At 54.2% G+C, this 25326-nt stretch overlaps 1 protein-coding gene across 1 annotated transcript in view; it reads left to right on the plus strand.

The window, feature by feature from the left end:
* Nucleotides 1-25326, plus strand: part of CFAP46 (cilia and flagella associated protein 46) — a 116286-nt gene that overhangs the window by 30825 nt on the left and 60135 nt on the right. The window contains exons 12-24 of the mRNA XM_037805118.1: nt 7358-7586; nt 8094-8214; nt 9152-9275; nt 9785-9915; nt 10245-10372; nt 11345-11478; nt 12264-12476; nt 13713-13875; nt 14266-14415; nt 16576-16683; nt 17050-17216; nt 24249-24380; nt 24657-24819. Of these exons, the coding sequence (XP_037661046.1) occupies nt 7358-7586; nt 8094-8214; nt 9152-9275; nt 9785-9915; nt 10245-10372; nt 11345-11478; nt 12264-12476; nt 13713-13875; nt 14266-14415; nt 16576-16683; nt 17050-17216; nt 24249-24380; nt 24657-24819 (1963 nt within the window). The remainder of the gene's footprint in view (nt 1-7357; nt 7587-8093; nt 8215-9151; nt 9276-9784; nt 9916-10244; nt 10373-11344; nt 11479-12263; nt 12477-13712; nt 13876-14265; nt 14416-16575; nt 16684-17049; nt 17217-24248; nt 24381-24656; nt 24820-25326) is intronic.

Consider the following 25326-nt stretch of genomic DNA (forward strand, 5'->3'; position numbering starts at 1 on the left):
GCTGTGTGTACCCCAGGAAACATCTTACATCTAATCCGTTCCTCTGGGTGTGACCCCACTGCAAGTAGGACATTTTGAGGAGGTGACTTCAGTTAAGGGGTGGCCCAGCACAATCAAGATGGGTCTTAATCGTATTACTGGAGCCCTTTATAAATGGAATGAAATTCAGACACAGAGAGAGAGAGAGAGGGAGGGAGGGAGAGCCACAGGTAAGCAGTGAAATCATCGAAACCTGGGAGAGGTTGGAGAGGCCAGGAGAGTTCGCCATGTGCATTGCCCTGGGGCAAGCCAAGGACTGAGGGTCGCCAGGAGCCTGATGTTCAGGGAGAAAGCATCGTCCTGACGGCACCTCAATGTGGACATTCTTGGCCTCAAAACCGTGAGCAGATGAACCCCCGTCTAACCCGGCCCGTTTCATGGCGCTTGCTGGAGCAGCCCTGGAAACCAAACAGCTGGATGCAAATCCTTTGTCGAATACTTTGTTGATGACTATTTTCTCTGCATCTGTAGTTTGTATTTTCATTTTCTTGAGAGTGTCTTTCAAAGAGCAAAAGTCTGTATTCTGTGACCTTGCTAAACTCACATATCAATTCACATGTAAATTCACTTATTAATTCCACTAGTCTGGCATTTGCAGGTAAGGCCATGGAGGTCTCTGGCTTGCAGTTTCCCTCTTTTGAAATATGTTTGTCGGGTTTTGACATCAAGGTTATGCTGACTTCATAAAATGAGTTGGGAAGGGTCCCACCTCCTTAGTTTTCTGAAGGCGTTTGTGTGAGGTTGGTTGAACTTTGTCAGCGGTGAGACCCTCTGGGCCCGGGGGACCTCTCTGTTCTGCTGTTTTTGTGGGAAGGATTTAATGCTGTGACACTCCCTGAGGGGGGCTGAAAGCTGAGGAAGGTCTGCGGGCTGCGCGCTCGGCCGCCGCGGAGATCGGTCCTTCGTCCTCGGGGGTGCTGCCCGGCCCCCCTCAGCCTCACGGGTTGGGCGGTCAGGTGTTGTGTGACCCACTTTGTCTGCTTGTTCTAAGAATTACCCTAAGATGGGTGTTGAAATGTCCAAATAACAGTGTAGGTTTACCTGTTTCCCCCGATTGCTGTCAGTTTTTCTCATGTATTTGGAAACACTGACACACATTGGGATGGTTTGACTTCTTGTTTAACTGGCACTTTCATATTAGAAATGTTCCCATTGTTGTTGGCTTCTCTTGCTCTCCCTGGTCCCCCTTCTGGCTGCAGCCTGGATTTTTACCTCCCTGGGTGGACACGTGGACGCTGCCCTTGGTTTGAGCAGGGTCCCTGCCCCTCCCAGGCCCCAGCTTCAGGGCTCCCTCCAGGCCCACACACAGCGGGCAGCGCTCCCTGTTCTCACCGAGCTTGCGTACGTGTTCATGGGAGCTTAACGCCTTCTTGACTGAAAGTTGAGCCATGGGTTCCATGGACGTTTTTTAACTTCATTTTGAAGTGCTTCCAAATTTACAGGATGTTTACGCAAATAATGCAAACTCCCTACAGAAAACTCCAACACACGCTGTTTCAGTTTGCTAAAGCTGTCAGAATGCAATATACCAGACACGGGTTTGCTTTTCAATCGGAATTTGTTACTTACAAACTTACAGTTATATAGCCATGAAAATGTCCAAATTAAGGCATCAAGAGGTAGATGCCTTCTCACAGGAAAGGCCGATGGCATCCAGGGTTCCTCTGTCACATGGGAAGGGGCAAGGCCAAAGTCCGCTGGTCCTTCCCCTGCCTTCTGGTTTCAATGGCTGTCTTCAAATGTCTCTGGGTGTTTTTTCTCTAAGCATCTCTGAGCTCTCTCCAAAATGTTTCTGCCTTTCATCATCTCATACAGGACTCTGAGAACAAGGGGATCAAGACCCACCTTGAATGGGCTGGGTCACATCTCCATGGAAACAACCTAATCAGCAGGTCCCACCCACAACAAGTCTGTGCCCACAGGAGTAGATTAAAAGAACATAGTCTTCTGGGGACATAACAGCTTCAACCAGCACACACCCCTTCACCCCAGATACCCAGAACCACCAGTGTTTTGTTTGTTTTTTTTTTAGTTTTGGTTTTAATTTAGTTTTATTGAGGTTGTTCACATACTAAACAATTATTCAAAGATCTGGAGTACACAATCAATTGCCCATCGTACCATCATACAGCTGTGCATCACCACAATTAAATTTTTTCCAATTTTTGGAACGTTTTCATTACTCCAGAAAAGAAATAAAGACAAAAAAGAAAACTCAATTCCTCCCCTACCCCTAACCACCCCCCCTTCATTATTGGCTGATAGTACTGGTGTAGTACATTTGTTACTGTTGATGGAAGAATGCTAAAATTCCTGTGCCGGTGTGAATGTATTATGTCCCCCTAGACGCCATTATCTTTGATGTAATCTTTTGTGGGCAGAAGTATCAGTGTTGATTAGATTGTAATTCTTTGAGTGTTTCCCTGGAGATGCACCCCACCCAAATGTGGGTGATGACTCTGATTGGATAATTTCCATGGAGGTGTTACCCCACCCATTCAGGGTGGGTCTGAATTAAATCACTGGAACCATATAAATGAGCTGACAAACAGAAGGAACTCAGTGCAGCTGAGAGTGACATTTTGAAGAGGAGCTACAGCCAAGAGGGACAGTTTGAAGAATGCAGAGGAGCTAAGAAGAGAGAGTAGGTGCAGATGAGAGACAGTTTGAAGACGGCTGTTGAAAGTAGACTTTTGCTCCGGAGAAGCTAAGAGAGGACAGACGCCCCAAGAGCAACTGAGAGTGACATTTTTGAGGAACTGCAGCCTAGAGAGGAACGTCCTGGGAGAAAGCTGTTTTGAAACCAGAACTTGGAGAAGATGCCAGCCATGTGCCTTCCCAGCTAACAGAGGTTTTCCAGACGCCATTGGCCATCCTCCAGTGAAGGTACCCAATTGTTGATGACTTACCTTGGACACTTTATGGCCTTCAGACTGTAACTGTGTAGCCAAATAAACCCCCTTTTATAAAAGCCAATCCATCTCTGGTGTTTTGCATTCCGGCAGCTTTAGCAAACTAGAACAATACTGTTAACTGTAGCACATAGTATATATATTTTTCCTATATACCCCTCTATTATTAGCTTCTAGTTACAGTGTCATACATTTGTTCTAGTTCATGAGAGAGATTTCTAATATTTGTACAGTTAATCACGGACATTGTCCACCACAGGATTCACTGTTTTATACATTCCCATCTTTTAACCTCCAACTTTGCTTCTGGTGACATACGTGACTCTGAGCTTCCCCTTTCCACCACTTTCACACACCTTTCAGCTCTGTTAGTTATTCTCACAATAACGTGCGGCTGTCACATCTGTCCACTTCCAAACAAACACTTACATTCAACCTAGTTAAATATTCTGCTCATAATAAGTGACTGCTCCCCATTCTTTAGCCTCATTCTATATCCTGTTACCTTATAATTCATGTCTATGTGTTTACGTATTATAATTAGTTCATAATGAGACCACGCCATATTTGTCCTTGTGTGTCTGACTTATTTCACTCAATGTGGTGCCCTCAAGGTTTCTTCATCAACCCATTTTTAAAAACAGTTTTGTTCACCCACCATACATTTTGTCCTAAGTAAACAATCGATGGTTCCCTGTGTGGTCACAGTCACATATTTATGTGTTCACCACCATCACCACTATCTACATAAGGACATCTCCATGTCTTCCCAAAGGAGGAGGAAGAGTCAAAGAAGGTGGACAAATGAAAAAGAAAAAGAAAAAAAAAAACATGATAGGTAAAAAGCAACAAAAGGAAAGATAGAATTAAACTAAAGTAGAATAAAAGAGTCAGAAAACATAACCAGTGCCAAGAGTCCCATACTGCTCCCTTATGTCCCCCTCTTACAGGCATTTAGCTTTGGTATATTGCCTTTGTTACACTAAAGAAATTGTAATGCAATGTTTCTGTTAACTATAGTCTCTAGTTTGCATTGATTGTATTTTTGCCCAATACCACCCTATTTTTAACACCTTGCAAGGTTAACATTCATTTGTTCTCCCTCATGTAAAAACGTATTTGTACATTTTATTAATTGTTGAGCACTCTGGGTTTCCCTGAGTTATACAGTCCCAGTCTTTGTCTTTTGTCTTTCTTTCTGGTGTCCCACATGCTCCTAACCTTCCTCTTTCAACCCTACTCACAGTCATCTTTGCTCAGTATACTTACATTATGCTACCATCACCCAAAATTTTGTCCCAAACCTCTCACTCCTGTCTTTTCCTATCTGTCTGTAGTGCTCTCTTTAGTATTCCCTGTAGAGCAGGTATCTTGTTCACAAACTATCTCATTGTTTGTCAGAGAATATTTTAACTCTCCCTATATTTGAAGGATGGTTTTGCTGGATATCGGATTCTTTTTTGGCAGTTTTTCTCTTTCAGTATCTTAAATATATCACACCACTTCCTTCTTGCCTCCATGGTTTCTACTGAGAAATCTGCACATAGTCTTATTAAGCTTCCTTTCTATGTGGTGGATTGCTTTTCTCTTGCTGCTTTCAGGAATCTCTCTTTGTCTTTGATGTTTGATAATCTGATTATTAAGTGTCTTGGCTGAGGCCTATTCAGATCTATTCTGTTTGGGGTATGTGGCACTTCTTGGATCCGTAATTTTATGTCTTTCATAAGAGATGGGAAGTTTTCATTGATTATTTCCTCTATTATTGCTTCTGCCCCTTTTCCCTTTTCTTCTCCTTCTGGGACACCCATGACACATACATTCATGCATTTCATGTTATCATTCAATTCCCTGAGACGTTGCTCATATTTTTCCATTCTTTTCCCTTTTTGTTCTTTTGTGTGTAGGCTTTCAGGTATCTTGTTCTCCAGTTCCTGAGTGTTTTCTTCTGCCTCTTGAGATCTGCTGTTGTATGTCTCTGTTGTGTTTTTCATCTCTTGTGTTATACCTTTCATTTCCATAGATTCTGCCAGTTGTTTTTTCAAACTTTCGATTTCTACCTTGTATTCACCCAGTGTTTTCTTTATAGCTTTTGTCTCTTTTGTTATATCTTCCCTGAATTCATTGATTTGTTTTTTTGATTTGATTTAGCATATTTCTTTGAAAATCTTTAATTGATTGTTTCATTAAGGTAGAACAATATCTCACCTATATCTTGATTGAAGTGTAAGTTTGTTCCTTTGGGCTGTGTCTTCGTTTTTCCTAGTATAGATTGTAGTTTTCTGTTGTCTAGGCATCTGGTTTCCTTGGTTACCCCAGTCAGATTTTCCCAGACCAGAACAGGTTCAGGTCTCAGAATGGGGTTATATTCAGGGTGTATCTTAGAGGAATGACAGACTTTCCTGTGAGGTCACCAGTCACTGTGCTCTTCCTAACCTGCCCAGCAGGTGGCGCCTGTCAGCCTGTCACTCCCGACTGGTGTAAGGAGGTGTGGCCCCTTCAGTTTCTGTTTTGGTTGTTTTCCCCCAGCTCTGGGATCTGGTTCTGAAGGGGAAGCTGGGTCCCACCTCCTTCCTCTTGGGTAAGATACATCCCCTAGGGAGTTATCTTCTGCATTTGACTAGCTCCTTTTTCTCTCTAACTCTGTTATCTCCACCCCTGTCTGGGTCAGAGTGCTGCAAACTGAAAATGGCTGTGGCTCTCTCTTCTGAGCCCCTCAGGTTGAGAGAGAGAAAAAGGGACAGAAAATCCCCTTTTAGAGCCAGTACACGGCCCCTCAGTTTCACTCATCGGCCAGAGAGAGCACCTGGTCTTCCGGGGTCCCTTCCCAGGACACACGAGTTTTCTGGCTCGTTAAGGTCAGTTGTCACTAAAAGCCTCTGTTTACTTGTTGGGGGTTTGTAGCTTGAATTCATGTGAGAAACAGAACTGTACCTGGAAGAAAACAAAGGCTCCCCCTTTTGTGGAGGAGAAAAGAAATTTATTTTCATTCTTGCAAGAGCGGGCACATGACCAAAAGAAAATGAAATGGTCAGCGCCCTGAACAAAGGAAAGGAGCACAATTTATTTTCTAAGCCTAACACACATGTCCCTCCCCGTTTCCCCACTGCCTGGATACTCCAGAGGTTACAGTTTATCTAAGAGAGCTGACTAACCTGCCTTTGATTGCACCTCATATTCCTTCACATTTCAGTGACCTTGGTTGTTACTGGCATTAACTCTAGGCTTCGTCAGAGGCCCTTTCTTTCCCTCTAGTCGCAGAGTCAGTTTGTGCTAGTTGTGTTTAGCTTCTGTTTCCCCTATTCCATGTCACCTTTATGTGAAAGCTAAACTTAATCCTTTTCTTACATTCGGCAGTCCACATTTGTTAATTAAAACCCCAGTTGGAGCTGGGCTGAGCTATATTCACTCCCTCCAGGAATGCTGCTAAAACCACAGCGAGGGGCTCCCTCCGCGGTTCTGCAGTTTTTTACTTACAGATTTTATGCTGCAGTCTCGGGCATTGCTCCCAGTCCACGTTGGTGTGTGATGTGTGGACAGTCACGGTCATCCCTCAGCAGTTGTTTCAAATTATTTACTAGTTCCTGGTTGTTTATTAGTTGTTATAGGGACTAACTAAATTACGCTCCTCTCTATGCCGCCATCTTGCCCTCTCCTCTCCTCTGGCTTTAACATTTTGCCTGGCCTCATAGACGTCAGTCATCAGGACTTGTTGGATTTGCTAATGCTTGTGTCCAAGGACAGCAGCCAGGGATTGGGGGTCTCTTGTGCTGTTGGTGGGAAACGCTTTGGGGTTTCCTTACATGCTCACACCCAGGAGAAGACATGGGGGCTTCCCCAGGCCCCTGCCTGGTGCCCCTTGATTCCAGTAGAGCCAAGGCCAAAGCGAGCGAGGTGGGCTTGGGGTGGGGTGGGGTGGGGTGGCAGGTGGCTCTGAGCAGGTGGCCTCGAGGTGAGACCAGAGTGAAAAGTAAGGGCAGAGCAGAGGAGCCTGGGCTTTGCGTGGCCAGTGGGTGCGACCGAGTTATGTGAGGCCCACCTCCTTAGAGATGCTAGAGGCGTCAGGGCCAATGGTGAAGGGCGCAGATGCCGCAGGCCAAGCAGCCATGCCCTGCCTGCCCGGCCTGCCCAACCCTCTCCCTGTCTCCGTGGCCATCATTGCACCTCAGGTTTCCCCAACTTATCTCCAGGTGCACCCCACTTCTGCTCAGCCTGGGAGCCCCAGATGCCACCAGCTCTCACCAGCTCTCTCCAGGGAGCCCTCAGGGCAGGAGCCTCAGGCTGACCACTGCCCCCCTCCAGCTCGGGAGCTGAGCCTGTGCCCACCCAGCTGGAGGTCCAGGCACTGCCCCCACCCACATGAGGAGCTGGGGCAGGGGCCCTTCCTCATGCTGCACTGCCCTGTGCAGTCTGATGGTCCTGCTCCGCTGCCAAGTGCACATGGAGATGGCCCAAATTGAGGAGGATGACGACCGGCTGGAGCCCGCCCTGGAGCACCTGCAGAAGGCCACGCACCTCGACAGCCTGGGACTCTACGAGGACAGGCTCAAGATGGCCTCCAACCGGCTACACTTGTGCACCATGCTCTACCAGTCCCCTGAGCGGGCGGAGGACAAGGCCATCATGGCCATCGAGCAGGTGCCAACGCTGCCCCGCAGGCCAGAGCTCAGCCCCCAGGGTTTGCGGGAGGGACCCAGAAGAGCTCTAGCAGCAGACAGGCGGGGGTGGTGGGGGGGCTGGTGGCTAGGAGAGGTGGGGGGTGTCATGGCTGTCACAGTGGGGCAGGGCTAGGAGAGGCTGGGGAGGGGCTGTTGTGGTGGGGAGGGGCTAGGAGTGGCCCAAGGGTGGGGCTAGGAGAGGCCTGAGGGCGGAGCTGTCATGGGTGGGCAGGGCTAGGAGAGGCTGGGGAGGGGCTGTCTGGTAGGGTGGAGCTAGGAGAGGCCTGGGGGCGGGGCTGTCATGAATAGGCGGGGCTAGGAGAGGCCCGAGGGCGGGGCGGGTCTTCCCCAGGGCCCCAAGCCTGAGGGGCCGTGGGGGGCAGGGGCACTTCCCACAGTGCTGCCTCCTGGGACGGCGGGAGGAGCCCGCGGAGGCACTCGCCCCTGAGGCTGGGTTCCCAGGAAGGGTCCCTTCTGTCCTCCACAGGCAAAAAAAGCCACCCCCAAAGACAGCGTCAGGAAGAAGCGGGCGCTGCTGGTGAACGCGGGCCTCGCCTTGGCCCCAGACGCCTTCCAGATCGTGCTGGACAGTGAGAACGAGGCCAAAGGTCAGTGTGCCGCCCGCTCTCGTCCCCCACCCCGGGAGCCCGGGTTGCCTCAGCCTCGGAGGGGCTTGTGCGCCGTCCTGGGCCATCCGCGGGCTCCTGGGATGGCTCTGTACCTGCACCCCAGGTGCTGAACCTGCACCCCAGGTGCTGAACCTGCGCCTGACAGCTGCTGCCTGTGTGGTGAAGCACTGCTTCCTCTACCCACCGCCTCAACCGCTGCCTTCTTTTATTCGGAAACCTACCCCAGTAAAGAGTCTAAAAGAGTTTTTGGTAAACAAGTAAGAGACTGTATCCCCCTCAGTGTGCTCACCAGGCCCTGGTTGCAGAGGGAGAATCGTGTGGACACAGGCTGGGGACACGCCAGTGCCCTGGTCAGGACTCCAGGGAGCAGGAGACCCCCGAGGTGGCTCCTGGACATGAGTAGGCAGGAGTCCTGTGCAGAAGGGGCCCAGCCCAGGGAAGCCCAGCGTACAGCATCCCCGTCCTGGTGTCTCTGGACACAGGAAGGCGGGGGCCCCTCTCAGGCCAGTGCCCTCGCGTCCCCCCGTGCAGCCATCCTGGTCAGCCTGGGCCTCAACACGGAGACGGGTTCCCGGCGTTCATGCCTTGCTCACTGGGAGAAGGAGAGCTGCACCCAGGCCGCAGGGGCTCTGGGGGCCCAGGACAGCCGGCGTTGGAGCCTGCTACTAATGTGGCCGGGAGTGGGCGCTGAGCGGGGTTGGGGAGCACGGTGTCCGCAGGCCCTGGACGACATCAGACTCTGAGGTAGCCAGCTCGGGCTCGGTGCTGTCAAAAGGCAAATAAACCTCAGCGGGGTGCTGCTCGCAGCCTGGGAGCCTCACCCCTGACACCCTGGTCACCCGGGCAGAGCTGCCAGCCCAGCCACGAGTCCTGCAACGTGCCACGTCACCATCTGCCTTCCGTTCTGTATTCTCAGTTTCCACTGGGAAAAATAAGGGCCGGTTCGCCTACCTCTTTGCCAAAGCTCGCCATTACATCATAAGTGTGGACAAAGCTGGCGGACATTTAAGGCATTTGGGAAATGAAAATGACAAGGAAAGGTAAGTGAGGATGTGTATTTTTCTGGGGAAAGAGAAAAACTCAAACAAAGCAAAACCCTGAGAGATGGGCCTGTCGGTTGTGAGCTCAGGCACGGTCAGCCCAAGAGGACCCCCACCCCGTGCACCCTCCAGCACCTCCCCACCCTCGCCCAGAGGGGCCCCATACTGCTAAGGACACCCCCCGGGGTTCCAGCACGTGTCCATTAGGACGCAGCAACAGGAGCTGGTTCTCCCCGCTGCCCCCAGCCCCAGGTGCAGGGTGATGTGGGGCAGGTCTCGGCCGACACGGCAATGGAGAGGTGGGTGGGAGCCAGAGAGGTAGCACCCCACACCCCGGGGCCCAGGAGCCCCCGCCCTCCCTGCACCCCCACACTGAGCATCAGTTCTTCCCAAGGCTGCAATTCTCAACCTGGAATCTGGGGAGCCCCCAGTGGCTTTCTGTCCGAAGCAACGGTTTTCTGGCTACATCTGTGTTTGCTTTTCCCCTGTTTGGATCTTCTGCTGAGCAGGATACAGATTTGGGCAGAGTTGGCCAAGGTTGCCCGGAAGCAGGAGGTGTGGGATGTGTGTCGGACGGCGAGCCGGTTCTGTCTGCTCTACGACAGTGCCAAGACCAAGCAGCTGTCGAAAATGAAGAAAGGTGCGTGCGCATCTCGGGAGCAGCGTCTGGGAGATGGCAGGGCCCATGGCTGGAGGGACAGTCCCCACTGGAGCCACCATGACCAGCGCGGGCCGAGGCCGAGGCTGCCTTGTGCTCCCCAGACGTGCGTTGACACGGCCTTCCGAGGCGTTCACGGGTGCAGAAAGGTGGCGAGGTGGCACCCCGTGTCCCCACCACGGGACAAGCCGGGGCCAGGGAGGGTCTCGCAGCCGCGCCACTGCCTGACGGGAGGGGAGCAGCCGGGCAGGGGCTCGGGCCCCTGGGGCAGGCAGGTCCTGTTTCCCCTTACCCGCTGTCCTGGCCTGCAGGAAAGAGGAAGAAAGGCGGGGACGGTGCGGCGCAGGACGGCTGGGGCCGCTCGGAGCTGCCCCTGCAGAGGAAGCTGAGCCCCGAGCTGCTGCGCAAGTTCGCGGAGGTGGGCTTCATCAGCGCCGAGGTGCGTCCTGCCCGTGGGCACCTGACTGCACCTGCTGGGACGCCCCTGAGATCCCCGGGTAAAACTGTGTGTGAGGAAAATGCGCAGGATCTTGGGGAATCTTCCAGGAGACAAACCTGGAGCAAGCCTGGCTCGCGGCCCTGGGCCTGAGCGTTCACTCCGCACAGGCCCTTAGGGGACTCTTCGTGGCGTGGGATTCTCCCTGCCAGGCCCTCACGTGCACAGCACACGTGGTTCGGTTGTTGCCCTTGGGGTTATCCGGGAGACCTAACCTCTGACCTGCCACGGCCCACCGTGCTCCCTGCTCAGCCAGTGACCGTGTGATGGTCAGCGTGGAGGCAGGAGTGTGGGGGGACATGGGAGGACGCAGCAGAGCCCTGTGCTCGGGTGCTCACGGCCAGGTGGCAGAGCCGAGGAGAGCTCAGGGGCAGCCTGGCCACAAGGTCACCGCATCCCCCTCAGCTTGTGCCTGAAGGTCTTGGCAGCCACTCGTGTTTCCAAAGTCGTTTATGCAGCAATCGGCATTCGAAGGCTGACGGGATAGATAATATTTGGGAATTACCGTTCATCTCATAGGTGTAATAATGCTATTGGGTGGTGCTTTGGAAAGAGCCCTGACCCTTCAGAAATGTGGGTCTTTCTGGGTGAAAAGACAGATGTGTGGGGTTCACCTCCAGAGCCTCTGCCGGGGGAGGGGAGCAGGTGCTGCAGAGGGAAGGCCCCGTGTCGGTGACTGTAGGGGCGGACGACAGCTTCACGGGCAGCTCGTACACATCTCCCTGCCTGTGATGGGTTTGGCATTTTCAAAATCAAGCCTCAAAAGAAAGGCAGGCCAGAGCTGGGGGTGGCCGCAGCCCGGCCTGGCTCCGGGTTCCGTGCTCTGTCTTGGGTGATGGGGGTGGCCATGGCCCCAGCCTGGTGTAGGTCCCCGGCCCTGCCCACGTGGCGTGTCCACCGTGCACTTCCTTGCAGGCCACGGTCCAGTTCCTGCGGAAGCAAGGCCTCGAGCTGAACGAGCGCCCCGTCCCTCCAGAGGACTTGAGCCAGCACCCGGCTGGCTACGTGGCTGCGCCCCCCCAGGAGACCGCCGAGTGGGTCGCGTACAGGTGGGTGCCTGCTGAGCCCGCCTGCCCCCGCGGTCCACCTGGTCCGTGTCCTTCCGTGGCTTCTGGATGTGCACGTGGGGTGCGTCCTGGGGCTCCAGCAAGCTCGAGACTCTCCACGTGTGTCCACGCTCACCTGGATGGTTAGGACACGGAAGCGAGGAAAGCGGGTTAGAAGCCACTTCCACTTGTCAGCAGCACTGCCTCCCGCATCTGTTCTCTGTGATGATCAAAAGAAGCAGGGCTCTGTTTCCTCAAGTGCTTTTTAGTTCAGATTTTGGTCCGTTCTTATTAGTCTTTCCCGTTATTAGCAAGAGTGAGATATTAGGGACATAACGCTAGTGTGGAAATAGAAAACGAGCCACTCTGCATTTGCTCTTTCCACGGGGAGAACTCACAAGAAGCGCACTTCAGTAATTCCCTCGTTTGTGCAGCACATCCCAAAAGGTGCCCCCATTTGAGGTTCCAAGTTCAAAACACGCACGGCCCTGGGGTGCCGAATTAAGAATGACCATTTTTAATGTTTTCTAACAAAGTTTTTTGGAGGTGAGTGTGGTGGTGCGCGGAGCCTGGAGTGTGGCGGGGGGAGAGCTGCCACCCCGTGCTCGGCTTCAGGCAGGGGAGGGGCCCAGCCGCCCCGGGGGTGGGGGCCGGGGGTGGGGGTCCAGGCCCGGAGGGGCCGTGGGTGCGTCTGGCTGGACCCCGGCCCCCAGGGGACCCCGCGCCGGCTCCAGGGCAGCTGGTCCCGCCGAGGGGCCCTCCGCAAGCGACTGCCCTCCTGCTCGCAGCTCCTGGATCGAGGGGCTGTCGCAACACGCCATGAGCAACTGGCTGCGCGCGGCGGAGATCGGGCGGGAGCTGGGGGAGCCCTGGGTCGTGCATAACGCCCTGGTCTACGTCCTCAACCACAACCACCACCTCCTGGTGGCCGGGCGGCAGAAGGAGCTGGTGGACGCCCTCGACTGCCTCCTGGGCATCGTCAGGACCACCGGGCACAACGGGTGGGTGTGACCGTGCGCCGGCTGACCCGGGGGGGCATGGCCCCAGGCCCCAGTGTGACCGCGTCCCCCCAGGCGTGGACAAGTGGCCACGGCTGCCTGGGGCCTGGTGACGAGAGCCCCAGAGAAACCCGCAGGGCCACCTGGGGTGGGGGCCGGGGGTCCCTTAGACCACCCGAGGCTGCTGGCTGCCCGCTGTGCGCCCTTGGGCCAACGCTTGCCCTCTCTGAGCCGCGTGCAGCCCTCGCTGCTCTCTCGCTCCCACGGGCCTTGACGTCACTGAGACAGGGTCCAGTCTGTGTCCTTCTGTCACACACCGACCGTCGTAAGAAACCCGGATCTTCAGGGAAACGGTAGAAAACAGCAATTCATAAAGAAGTCTTATTCTTTTGGGGGCAGAGACATTGCAAATTTATATCTGTGTGTTTTCAGTTTCTTTTCTCTAAATGGATATGATCTGGGAGAGATGAATGCTTTCACTTGGCTGCAGTTAGCAGACATCAAGTTAGGTCCTGGTTTCACTGAACTTGGAGGAAATTTTTAAAGTTTTGTTTGTTGTTTGGACAATACAATTTGAATTTTTTGAATTAGATACCAAAGTCACAATACTGGAATGTGCTGGAAGGCAGGAGCATGTCCACAAAGCAGTGTTTAAATTATGAATAATAAAGAAAATGGGCCATAAAATCTGTAAAATACTCACTTGCCCATGGTCCTGAGGGTGTTGCCCCTGAGGGGGGTTGGGGCCCAGTGTCCCCGTCGGCGGCAGGAGGTGCCCAGGGTGGCGGTTTCGGGAATCAGCACCCCGGATGGCCGGGGGAAGCCAGACTTTGAAGCCCCAGTGCCCGGCGCCCCGAGACAGCTGGTGAGTTTTACGCGCTGCAGGATCGCAGTATTTCAGTGAGAAACGCGGGTTCTGGTTTAACCCGTTTGACTCGGCGCTGCGTGCAGGGGCTTCACCCCCTGACGGCAGCTTCTGGGCACCCCCACCCTCTGGCGGGGACAGTGGGGAGGTGGCCTCCCTGCCCTTGTCCGATCCACGTGGACCTTCCCTGGAGGACCCCAGCCCACACTTAACAGATGTCACCCTCTGGAATAAAGGAGCCTCTGGGAAGGCCCGGGCAGCATCTGGAACGCTGTTTGGCCAGCGGCGGTCAGCACCCATTGAACTTGAGCCCTCTGCCGTCTGCAGACCCTCGCAGCACACTCGAGGGGGCCTGGGCCTCGTTTGTCTTCCAGGGACCCCGTGGCTCTGGCGATGCTCTGCAACGCCCTGGCGCGAGGATTGCTGCTCGGCTGGGTCCCGGCCCAGGCCGCCGAGAGGGTGAAGAGGCCGGCGCGGCCCAACCCACTGCACGCGCTGGACCCGGGAGCCAGCTCCGAGCTGCAGACGGCGGCGGAGGTGGGGCGCCCGGACTGGCTCCAGGGGCCACGGCTGGTGGGGGTGGCAGAGGGGACGCAGCTGGTGGGGTCTAGGAGGGGGAGGGGCGGCTGGTGGGCAGGGAGGGAGGATGTTGGGGCTCGGGCAGGGGCCCTGGGCCGCGCGCCCCCCACCCCCGCCGCTGCCTGGTCGCACCGCTGCGCCCCAAGGGCTTCTAAACCCCTGGCCCAGGGCTCTCCGGGGCGAGTGATTGGTTTGCTTCTTAAGAGGCCCGAGGATTGTAGTGTTTTTAAAACCCGCTTTAACCTGGTTTAAAGGAAAAGCCAGGCTTATTTATCTCATGGGTTTGGGTTCCGGTTGAGTTTACGTTGTTTAAAGCTCGTGCTCACACGCCAGGACTTGTCGCTTCAGGTCTGCGAGTACGCCTTGAGCCTGACGGGCGGGCGCACGCCCGAGGAGACAGTGCCCACCAACATGCGGCAGCAGCTCGTCGCCACCTGGGTGAAGGCCAAGCAGCTGATGCAGCAGCAGATCGGGGCCCGGCTGGGCCCGGACGAGCAGGTGTGCCACCCACTCCCACCTTACCCTGCACCCCCTGTGCCCTGAGGGTCCACCTTCCCCCTAAGGGTACCACCTGGCCCAAGGGCTCCACTTGCCCCCTCCCAGGGCCCACATGCATCCTGAGGGCCCCACCTGTACCCCGCGGGCCCTGTTTGCACCCCAAGGGCTCCGCCTGTGCCCTAAGGATCACACCTGCTCTCCAAGGGCTCTACTTGCTTCCCGAGGGTCCACCTGTGCCCCAAGGGCCCTGTCCATCGTGGCCTCCCTGTACACTCCATGAATAGTTGCTGAAGGCCAATGTTCAAGAAAGCCCAGGTGCAGTGCCAGTGCCCAGGTCTCTAGGGCTGTGCCGTTAGCTGGAAGTTCTGCCATTATCCCCACCTAAACGGGGAGCAGGAAGCACCTGAACCTGAGGCTTCCTGTACCCTGCTAGGACCAGGGGGCACCCCTACTTCCTCTACCCATGGGAGCCGCTGGACAAGCACACCTGTGGGAGTCGCTGGGCTCTGGATGCTATCTCACCTGACCCCTCTGTCTCTCCTGGCCCTGCTTTCTTACATGGCCCCTCTGTCTCGCCTGGTCCCCTGTCTCACCTGGTCTCCCTGTCTCACCTGGTCCCCCTGTCTCACCTGGCCCCTCTGTCTCACCTGGTCCCCTGTCTCACCTGACCCCTCTCTCTCACCTGGTCCCCCTGTCTCACCTGGTCCCCCTGTCTCATCTAGTCTCTCTGTCTCACCTGGCTCCTCTGTCTCATCTGGCTCCTCTGTCTCACCTGGTCTCCCTGTCTCACGTGGCTCCTCTGTCTCACCTGGTCCCCCGTCTCACCTGGTCTCCCTGTCTCACCTGGCTCCTCTGTCTCACCTGGTCTCCCTGTCTCACGTGGCTCCTCTGTCTCACCTGGTCCCCCATCTCACCTGGTCTCCCTGTCTCACCTGGCTCCTCTGTCTCATCTGGCTCCTCTGTCTCACCTGGTCTCCCTGTCTCACCTGGTCCCCCTGTCTCACCTGGTCCCCCATCTCACCTAGTCTCCCTGTCTCACCTGGCTCCTCTGTCTCATCTGGCTCCTCTGTCTCACCTGGTCTCCCTGTCTCATGTGGCTCCTCTGTCTCACCTGGTCCCCCGTCTCACCTGGTCTCCCTGTCTCACCTGGCTCCTCTGTCTCACCTGGCTCCTCTGTCTCACCTGGTCCCCCTGTCTCACCTGGTCCGCCTGTCTTACCTGGCCCCTCTGTCTCACCTGGCTTCTCTGACTCACCTGGCCCCTCTGTCTCACCTGGTACCCCTGTCTCACCTGGTCCCCCGTCTCACCTGGCTCCTCTGTCTCACCTGGCCTCTCTGTCTGTCCTGGCCTCGCTGTCTCTCCTGATGCCACTGTCTCACCTGGCTCTGCTTTGTTACCTGGGCCCTCTGTCTCACCTGGCCCAACTCCCCCTGAGCCTCTCTGCTCCTGCAAACCCCAGGTTTCTCTCAGGCACAGAAAGGGTGAGTGTTCTGGTGCAGGTGGGAAAGGCGGAGCTGCCTGAGGGGGTGGTGAGGTGGCCAGTGTAGGAGCAGTGGCCGTGGCTGCCAGTCCTGGGGTCTGGATGGCCAGCGGAGGAGGGGGAGACTGGGATGGGAGGCGGGGCAGGGGCAGGTGGGAGCAGACCACCTGGAGGGGACAGGTGCAGAAATCGGGCCAGTGCCGGGGGTGGCGGGAAGGGAAGGGCAGTCAGTGCAGTCCTGGGCGGGCAGAAGGGGCACCACGTGGGGTGGGCAGGGGGATGGCAGTTCTCCAGGGAGCTGATGGGCTGGCCCCCAAAGCCACCCAGTGGCACTCTCGAGAGAGAAGGACGGAGCACAGGCTGAGGGAGGGCCAGAGCTTCTGGAAAGAGGCCAAGGAGACACCGTCCAAGGGCACAGGTCCAGCCCATGGGCACGTTGGGCAGTTGGGTGGGGAGGCGCAGAGGGTGTGGGGCTGGGGCACCCACCCTGAAGCCAGGCTGCCCCATCACCGCCCCATTGCATGGTCGGGGAACTCGCAGATGAAGCTCCACGGAAAGAGCACGCCCGCGGACACGCCACCTGCTGTGGCCCGAGAACGGCCATCGAATGGGCACTTCATAGGGTTCCTCCCCTGCCCGTTGCCCTGAGCTGATCCACGCTCCTGGCTTCCTTCCTCCAGAGTGCGAATGAGGACGTCAATGCAGTGACCAAAGTGCTCGTAGCCCTGGAGATGTACTCGTGCAACGGGCTGGGCCTCATGGAGTTTTCTGTGCCCCCCTTGGCTCAGGTAGGCACCTCCACCAGCCCCGTGCCCACTGCCCCTCGCCCGGCCCAAGGTACTGATGGGCCCTGGGGTAGGGATGAGCTGCCGGGCAGGTAGGCGCGGGCAGAGCGGATTCGGGTGCCTCGTCCCTGACCCGCCCCCTCGCACTGGCCACCCGGCCTGCCTGGCAATTTGCGGCGTGGGCGACCCTTTACGAATCTGTGGGTCCATTTGGGAAAACGTGACACAGTTATTTCTAGATGAAAGTTAAAACACAGGTGACGTTTCACAAAATGAAACGAGCGCAGTGGTTTCACAGCCCAGGCACTCGCCAGCCGTGCGCTCTTAGATCACCGCGTTTCGCGCGGTGCTGACCCCCCTCCCCGGCAGCTGGTGAAGATGGCCTCGGAGTGCACCTGGTCAGACCGCCTGGCGGAGCTGCAGACCCTCACGCGGCTGAGCCACTTCGCCCACGCGGCCCACCACCACGAGCTCGTCATGGCGTGTTCCCAGGATGCCATCCAAACGGGCGTCCAGTGTCTGAGGACGCTCGCACCGTAAGTGAACCCCATCATGCCTAACTTCTGAGGTCCCAACGTTGCAGACCCATCTCCCAAAAGCCCCTTCGTGCTGCGCGTACCCCTAGATCTGTGTGCAGGGAAGCAGATGCCGCAGTGGGGAAAGGCTGGGGGAAGCGACGGGAAACCAATGCAGATGGCCTCGGCCTGCCAGGCCGTTGTGTCCAGTTTCCATTCACATGTCTGCTCAGTGGCCACGGACAACACACCCAACTGTATTGCTGCGTGGACAGTTGTGTTAAGAAGGATTCTGAGGCTTCACATGAGCTCCACAGGGAAGAGTGGGATCAAGCAGCCGTGTCTGTGACAGATTGTGTAGAGTTCAGAAGGGAGCATTAAAAAAAAAAAGGCTATGACAATGTTATATATTTGACAAGACCCAATTTATAAAGTAAAAACAAAAATTCCCTGGGAAAGAAACACTCAGGGACTAAGGATCTCTTGAAAATTAGACAAATTCTGGAGTTGAAAATAAATTCATTGGAAGTTTAGAAGAGAAAGTTAAGGAGATCTCTTAGATGAAAAAGGACAGAAAGATGGAAAATGTGAAAGAAAAGCCAGGATATATACAGGATCAATTCAGGAGGACCAACATCCAACTATGGGAATTCCAGAAAGAACTAGGAAAACAAAGGAAGGAAATTAACAAAGGAGTGTGGACGTTTCTCAGGGCCGAGGGTACCAGCCGAAGCTCAGCCCCACCCCAGACGGCAGCAGGAGGAACGGGGCGGCCACGCCCAGGGGCTTTGTCCCACACCTGGGGCTTTGCGCCCAGGGGCATTTTGGGGTACATCAGATGACCGTGGATAAAGAAAGGACAGAAAAGCTTTTGAAAGAAAGTCACCTGCAAAGAAACAGGCAATGGAAATGCAGCCATCTCCTCAGTAACCATTGCTGCAAGTGCAAAGAAAATGGTGAGTTCTACGTGGAAATTATTTTCAACCTAGAATTCTCACTCACCCAGACAATCCATAAAGTATAAGAGTGAAATAAAACCATTTTTAGATAGGTAGGGATCCAGAATATATACCCCACACCCCCCTTTTTAGAGACTTACTTCAAAGTATACTTCAGAGACACAAGGGAGTAAACCAAAAAGGAAAAAGACACGAGATGTTGGAAACAATAGATTCTTTCCGGAGATGCAGTGAGGGGAGGCCCCAGAGAAGAGAGCCGGGCTGCCTGCTGAGGGGCTGCGGTCTGAGGGGGTGGCCAGGGGAGGGAACAGGGGAGGGGATAGGGGAGGGGATAGGGGAGGGGATGGGGTAGGGGGTTGGGGCAGGGGTAGGGGGCAGGGGAGGGGATGGGGGGGGACAGGGCAGGGGCCCAGGGGAGGGGCCAGGGGATGGGATAGGGGAGGGGGTGGGGTGGGGGGTTGGGGCAGGGGTAGGGGACAGGGGAGGGGATGGGGTAGAGGGATGGGGCAGGGGGCCGGGGGAGGGGCTGGGGGAGGGGATAGGGGAGGGGATGGGGTGGGGAGTTGGGGCAGGGGTAGGGGACAGGGGAGGGGACAGGGATGGGGCCGGGGGTGGGGCCGGGGGAGGGGATAGGGGAGGGGATGGGTGGTGGGGGGATGGGGCAGGGGGCCGGGGGAGGGGATGGGGGAGAGGATGGGGTGGGGTTGGGGCAGGGGTAGGGGACAGGGGAGGGGATGGGGTAGGGGGCCGGGGGAGGGGCCGGGGGAGGGGCCGGGGGAGGGGATGGGGGAGAGGATAGGGGAGGGGTTGGGGCAGGGGTAGGGGACAGGGGAGGGGACAGGGATGGGGCCGGGGGTGGGGCCGGGGGAGGGCAGGGGAAAAGCCGGGCCTAGTGCTGTGAGGAGTTTAAAGAACCGGGATAAGGGGAAATGAAACAGTGGGGAAGAGTAGACTGGAAACTCCAGGCAAAATGAAAGTGTTCTCCAGCTTGACGCCTCAGTGAAGCATTTTTACATAGTCATGGTGTTTCCTGATATTCCACTTTTAGGGTTAACATTTCGACAAAGCAAAGGTGACTTCTTTGCGGTTACTTAATGAAATACCGATGTTACCAGTCTTCACATATGAAAGTCAAGTGAAAGGGGGGAGAAGGGGACGGGTGCGAACGGGAGGAGTGGGGGTCTGTGACGGCCACACAGAGAGATCCGCCAGCTGACGTTGGTTCAGGGGCCAGAAGATGGGGAGTTGGTGTAATATTTTAAGGTATGAAGATAATAAGTAGGGGATTAAAATAACACTATTTCCACCTTTATTAGTAAATTGGGTAAAAGGCAAAGGAAGTTTTCAGTGAGCTACGTTCCCATTTGCTATAGTGAGAATCCCATAGAAAATGATTAGACTGATCAGTCGGGGAAGAAGGGCAAAGGCCAGTTGTTTTGAGGTCAGCAGACGTCGGCTGGAAGCCGTTTTCTCCGGGGAACAGGGCGGGACGGGCAGGGCACGGCTGTTCATAACCATGTGGGGTGCTTCTTTGTCAACAGTTCCAAACCTACTTTTTTGTTGTTTTCTTAAAATTCAGTTTTATTGAGATACATTCACATACCATACAGTCATCCATGGTGCACGATCAGCTGTCACAGCACCATCACGCAGTTGTGCAATTATTGCCCCAATCTATTTTTTTTTGAACATTTTCCTTATACCAGAAAAAGTAAAAATAAGAATAAAAAGTAAAAGTAAAAAAGAACACCAAATCATCTCCCCCCTCCCACCCTAGTTTTCATTTAGTTTTTGTCCCCATTTTCCTAGTCACCCATCTATACACTGGATAAAGGGAGTGTGATCCACAGGGTTTTCACAATCACACTCCACCCCTTGTAAGCTACATTTTTATACAATCGTCTTCAAGAGTCAAGGCTACTGGGTTGCAGTTTGATAGTTTCAGGTATTTACTTCTAGCTTTTCCAGTACATTAAAACCTAAGAGGTGTTATCTATATAGTGCATAAGAATGTTCACCAGTGTGATCTCTCGACTCCATTTGGAATCTCTCAGCCACTGAAGCTTTCTTTTGTTTCGTTTCACATCCCCCTTCTGACCTCCAAGGCGGTAGGTAGGCCTTGCGAGAAGGGAGCATCCGCTCTGTCTGCCTGAAAGAGCTTCCCAAACTGCAGCCCCGGGAAGTACAGCCCAGATGGAAAAATGTATGAGATGAAATACGGGTGGACGCTTGGGGCTGCTGGGGCCGCTGGGATTCATCAGATGGGGTGCAGGGGAGGAGGCGATGCACAGGGAGGGGCTGACTCTTTGTGGGTGGAGGCGCTATTGAGTCTGTGTAGCTGACTGCTCCAAGGCAAGAGGCCCGAGGCCCGGCAGAAAACAGCCCCGGGGGCCCACAAGCAGGAGAGTTTGGAGGCCACACTGGGCTATGAAATCCTGGAATTTGACCCTCTGGAGAGATCTTCCAGAACTTCCCATCCATTCAGAAAGACCATCCTTGGGAATAGGGCTGCTCTTCACTTGTCCTGACAAAGCCTAAACCTGACTAAGCTTGCCCCTAACTAGCTTGCCCCAAACTAACCCTAACTTAATGCAGCCCCCTTGAAGGAAGGCAGTACAATCCACACTCTCAACTCTATAGCTGTCACAGTGTCCACATAAAATTTAAAAATCACTAATCAGGTAGAAAAGGAAGAAAATGTGACTCATAATCAGAATAAAAAATAGCCCATTGTTCTGGTTTGCCAATGCTGCCCCTAGGCAAAATACCAGAAATGGATGGGCTTCTATAAAGGGGGTTTATTTGGTTACAAATTTACAATCCTAAGGCCATACAACAAGAGGATGTTTTCACTGAAGAAAGACTGATGGTGTCTGGAACGCCTCTGGCAGCTGGGAAGGCACGTGGCCAGCGCCTGCTGGTCCCAGGTTGTGCTTTAGCTCCTCTCTCAGTTCCTGTGAGTCCTTAGCTTAGCAGTTCCAGACGTCCTTCTGCAACTCCAAGCATCTCTGAACGTCTCTGTCACCTCCCAAGCTCTCTCCAAAAGGCTCTCTCAGCTGCTCTGAGCTGCGTCTGTCTGTGAGCTCTCTTACAGGACTCCAGTGATCTAATTTAGACCCACCCTGAATGGGCAGGACCACACCTCCATGGAAATAATTTAATCAAAGATATCATCCCCAGTTGGGTGTGTCATATCTCCATGGAAATAGTGAATAAAAATGTTCCACCCAACAAGTTGGATTAAAAGATCATGGCTTTGTGGGAGACGTAATATATCCAAACCAGCACACCAATAGAATAGAAAAAGCATCGATAGATCTATACATGATGCAGATATTGAAATTAGCAGAAAAGGAATTTAAAGCAGCTATTATAGACACAGTCAAAGATTTTTAATGGACATGATAAGTGTTCAGATGGGAAATATCAACAAACAAATGGAAACGATAATAAAGAACCAGGTAGAAATTCTAGAACTGAAAAATACAATAGCTGACATGAGCTTGACATCAGATTGAACACTGAAGAAGAAATGAAAAGGAATTTTGAATATAGAGCAACAAACTATCCAAACTGAACACAGAGAGAAAGATTGAAAAAAATGAAGAGAGCTTCAGTGACTGGTGGGAAAACATCAAGTGGTCTAACATAAGTGTAATTGGATTCCCAGATACTGGTCAGAGAAGGGGGCAGAAATGCATATATTTGAAAAAAATAATAGCTGAAAATTTTCCAAATTGAATTAAAACAACCCAGATAATTTAAGATTTTTAATTAACCCCAAGTAGGTTAGACAGAAAGAAAATCACGTGTAGTTTCATCCTAGTCAAATTGCTGAAGACCAAAGAAAATGAGAAAATCTTGAGAAGGGGAAGGAAGACACATTATATACAGGAAAACAAGAATAAAAATGACTGCTGACTTATTGTTGGAAACATTGCAAGCCGGAATACAATAGAAAGACATTTTCAAATGCTAAAAGAAAAAGCCTGACAACCTAGAAGTCTTTATCCACCTAAAATATCTGAGAAAATTCATCCCCAGCAGACCTGCAGAACAAAAATGTCAAAGGAAGTGCTTCAGGCCTAAGGGAAATGAAACCAGATGAACACTACACTCATGAGGTAATGGAGAGCAGCCAAGGTAGTAAATTTGTGGGTTAACATAAAAGGCTTCCCCTTCCCAACCCAGTTCTTAAATTCTCTGTTTGTTTAAAACAAAACTAGCATTGTATTGTGGGATTTATAATGTAGAAGTAAAAGGTAAGACAACAATAACAAAGGATGGAAAGCTGATAATTAGAAGCATAGTGTTCAGGGTTTTTATCTGTAAAATGATATAATATGAATTCAAGACAGACTGTGACCAGTTAATGATACATGTTGTAATCTCTAAAGCAAGCACTAAAAAATTAAAATAAAACAGAGGTATAACTAAAATCCAATAGAGGAGATAAAATGGAATGCTTTAAAACATTCAGTTAATCCAAAAGAGGGCAGGAAAGGAGCAAAGAATTTATGGGACAAATAGGAAGCAAATAGCAAGATGATTGTCTTAACCTCATCTATAGCAATAATTCCATAAAATGTAAATGAACAAACTCTCCAATTAAAATGCAGAGCTTATTCTACTGAATGAAAATGCAAGACCCAACTATAAGCTATTTACAAGAGACACCTCAAATATAAAGACACAGATCAAAAGTAAAAGGATAGAAAAGATACACTGTGCAAACCACTTATCAAAGGAAAACAAGATGTGTTATCAGAGATAGTGAGACATTTCATAATGACAAAAGGGTTAAATCATCCAAAAAAAAAAAAAAAAAAACCACGCAACGATCCTAAACGTGTTCACTTCATAGCAGAGCTTCAAAATACAAGAAGCAAAAAACAGAGACAGTCACAATTATCATTGGCGATTTCAACATTCCTCTCCCAGTAACTGATAGAAAACAGTAGGCAAAAACGTAATCAGTAAGTGTATAGAAGGTGTGGGTAACGCCGTTAGACATCTGTACGACAGCCTACCAGCAGCTGCGGAGTAGTCAGTTTCTAGGGTGCTGGTTCCTAGGCCAGGGCCCGCCCACCTCGGGGGTGCCACCAGCATCCTCATCGGGACCCCACAGCCAGCGTCAGCTCTGCGGCCACGAAGGGAAGCCTTGCTTCGTCCGCCCTCCCAGGCCAAGGCACCCTCCTCCTGCAGCTCCCAGGCGGAAGTGGCCGTCTGCCCCTGCAGAACGCGGCTCTACCCACAAGGCAGCCTGTTTCTCTTTGAGTCCGTTTGGAGCCCCTCTGAGCTGAGCTGCAGGAAGGGCTCTGCTGCGGCCATGGGTGCGGGGAACATCGCCTGGTCCAGGCCACGAGCCGCCCTGGCCGGTGGACGTTTAGGGAGAAGGACCCTGTGCCCTCCTGGGCGTTTTCTGAGGTGAAAGGCAGGAGTGTGTGAACGCTAGAGACAGGGCTTACACTGGGCACAGGAACAGAGCCCGACTGCCCCCAGTGGGGTGGAGGGGGCTCGAGAGGGGACTGTCCTCACCGTCCATTGCTGCATCGCCAGCCACCCTGAAATGTAGTCATTTAAAACACTTGTGACATTCTCTCGTGGTTCTGTGGCCTCTGGCTCGAGTCTCTCAAGAGGGGCTGAGTCAGCTAGAGCTGGAGTCATGAGGGGGAACCGGCTGGGATCCTGGACGGTCACACATGGGGCTGGACATCATAGACGGTCACTTTCACAACTGGACGTCCTGACGGTTCCCCTCATGGCTGGGCGTCCTGATGGTCACTCTCACGGCTGGACATCCTGACGGCCCCTCCCTTGCACAGCTGGCCCTTGCTCTGCCAGCCAGAGCCCTGCCCAGGGCCTCTCCTCCCGGAGACCCAGATAGCATCGAGGTCCTGAGCGAGTGTCCCCCAGGCCGCAGGTGGGCCCCCGGGTCGAGGTGGCCCCTCGGGTCGAGGTGGCCCCAGACGGCCGAGCCCCCTTGGCTGCGTCGCGAAGGCCGGCGGCAGGAAGGGGAGGGGAGGGCAGGCCCCGTGTAGGGCGGTGTGCGTGGGGCTGGCACCTGCCCTTCCCAGTGCCCGTCGTCCCCCAGGACCGAGGCCCGGCTGGTGGCGGAAATGCTGAGCGCCGCGGCCTGCACCCAGGGCAGGAGCATCATGGAGAACCTGAAGGGGCGGAAGCAGCTGCGCCTGACGGCGGCGAAGGCCTTCGCGGACAGCGCCAGGTGCGCCTTCCCTGCGGGCAGCTGCAGCAGCTGAGAGTGCGGCTGCCCCCGGGGGCCGTCACTGCAGCGAAGGGCAGGGCTGGGGGGTCTTGTGGCTCCCGAGGCCAGTGCAGAGGAGACGCTTGTCCCTGCAGGCCTCTGTCCCTCCCTTCCCAGCCGCGCTGCCCTGGACAGGGGTTCCCCTTGGCACCCCAGCTGTGTCCCGCCCTGAGTCCAGGGGCTGCCGTGGGTGAGACAGCCGCCCACAGCCCCCGGCCCCCGATGCGCTCTCTGCAGGTTTGGGGGCATTGCTGGCAGCAGCTCCCTGGTGATGCTGGCCGCCCGGCACTTCTGGAACGCCTGCCTCCCGCTGCTGGGGTCCGCGGCCAACAGGAGGAGGGTGAGGGGTACCACCCAGGAGATCATCAGCATCATCAACAAGACGGAGGCCAAGAAGGAGGTGGGGCCCCTGCGCGGAGGCTCCCTGGACTTTACCGCTCCCAGCCTTTCCTTCCAGGGTGGGGGGCTCCATGGAAAGACAGAACCCCAGAGGTGCGAAGAGGGTCAGCGTCACCCGCCAGACAGGAGGAGCAGGGTAGTGGCCCTTCCCTCCCCCCGCCTCCTCTCCAGTTCCTCCCCGCCCCCTTCTTCCCCCCTCCCTCCCTCCAGCCCCTTTACCCTCTCCCTCTTGTGTGCCTGAGGGTGCCAGCCTGTGCCCACGACGCAGCAACAGGGGAATGAGCTGCGGGAGGCAGTGGGGGGTGGGCACGAGATCCACAAACACAGCCCAGCAACATGCCCGGCTTTTAAACAGTGTGTGCGGCGTTGGGGGCATCTGGGGCCGTCTGGTGGGCCCAGGGGTGCCTGGGAGCCTTTGGTAGGTGTCTGGTAGCCTTTGATGGGCATCCAGTGGCCTCTGGGGGCATCTGGGGGTGTCCTGGGGCATCCGGCCATCCCGCCGTCCTGG

The sequence above is a fragment of the Choloepus didactylus genome, chromosome 15, assembly GCF_015220235.1.
Source record: "Choloepus didactylus isolate mChoDid1 chromosome 15, mChoDid1.pri, whole genome shotgun sequence".
Taxonomy (NCBI): Eukaryota; Metazoa; Chordata; class Mammalia; order Pilosa; family Megalonychidae; genus Choloepus; species Choloepus didactylus.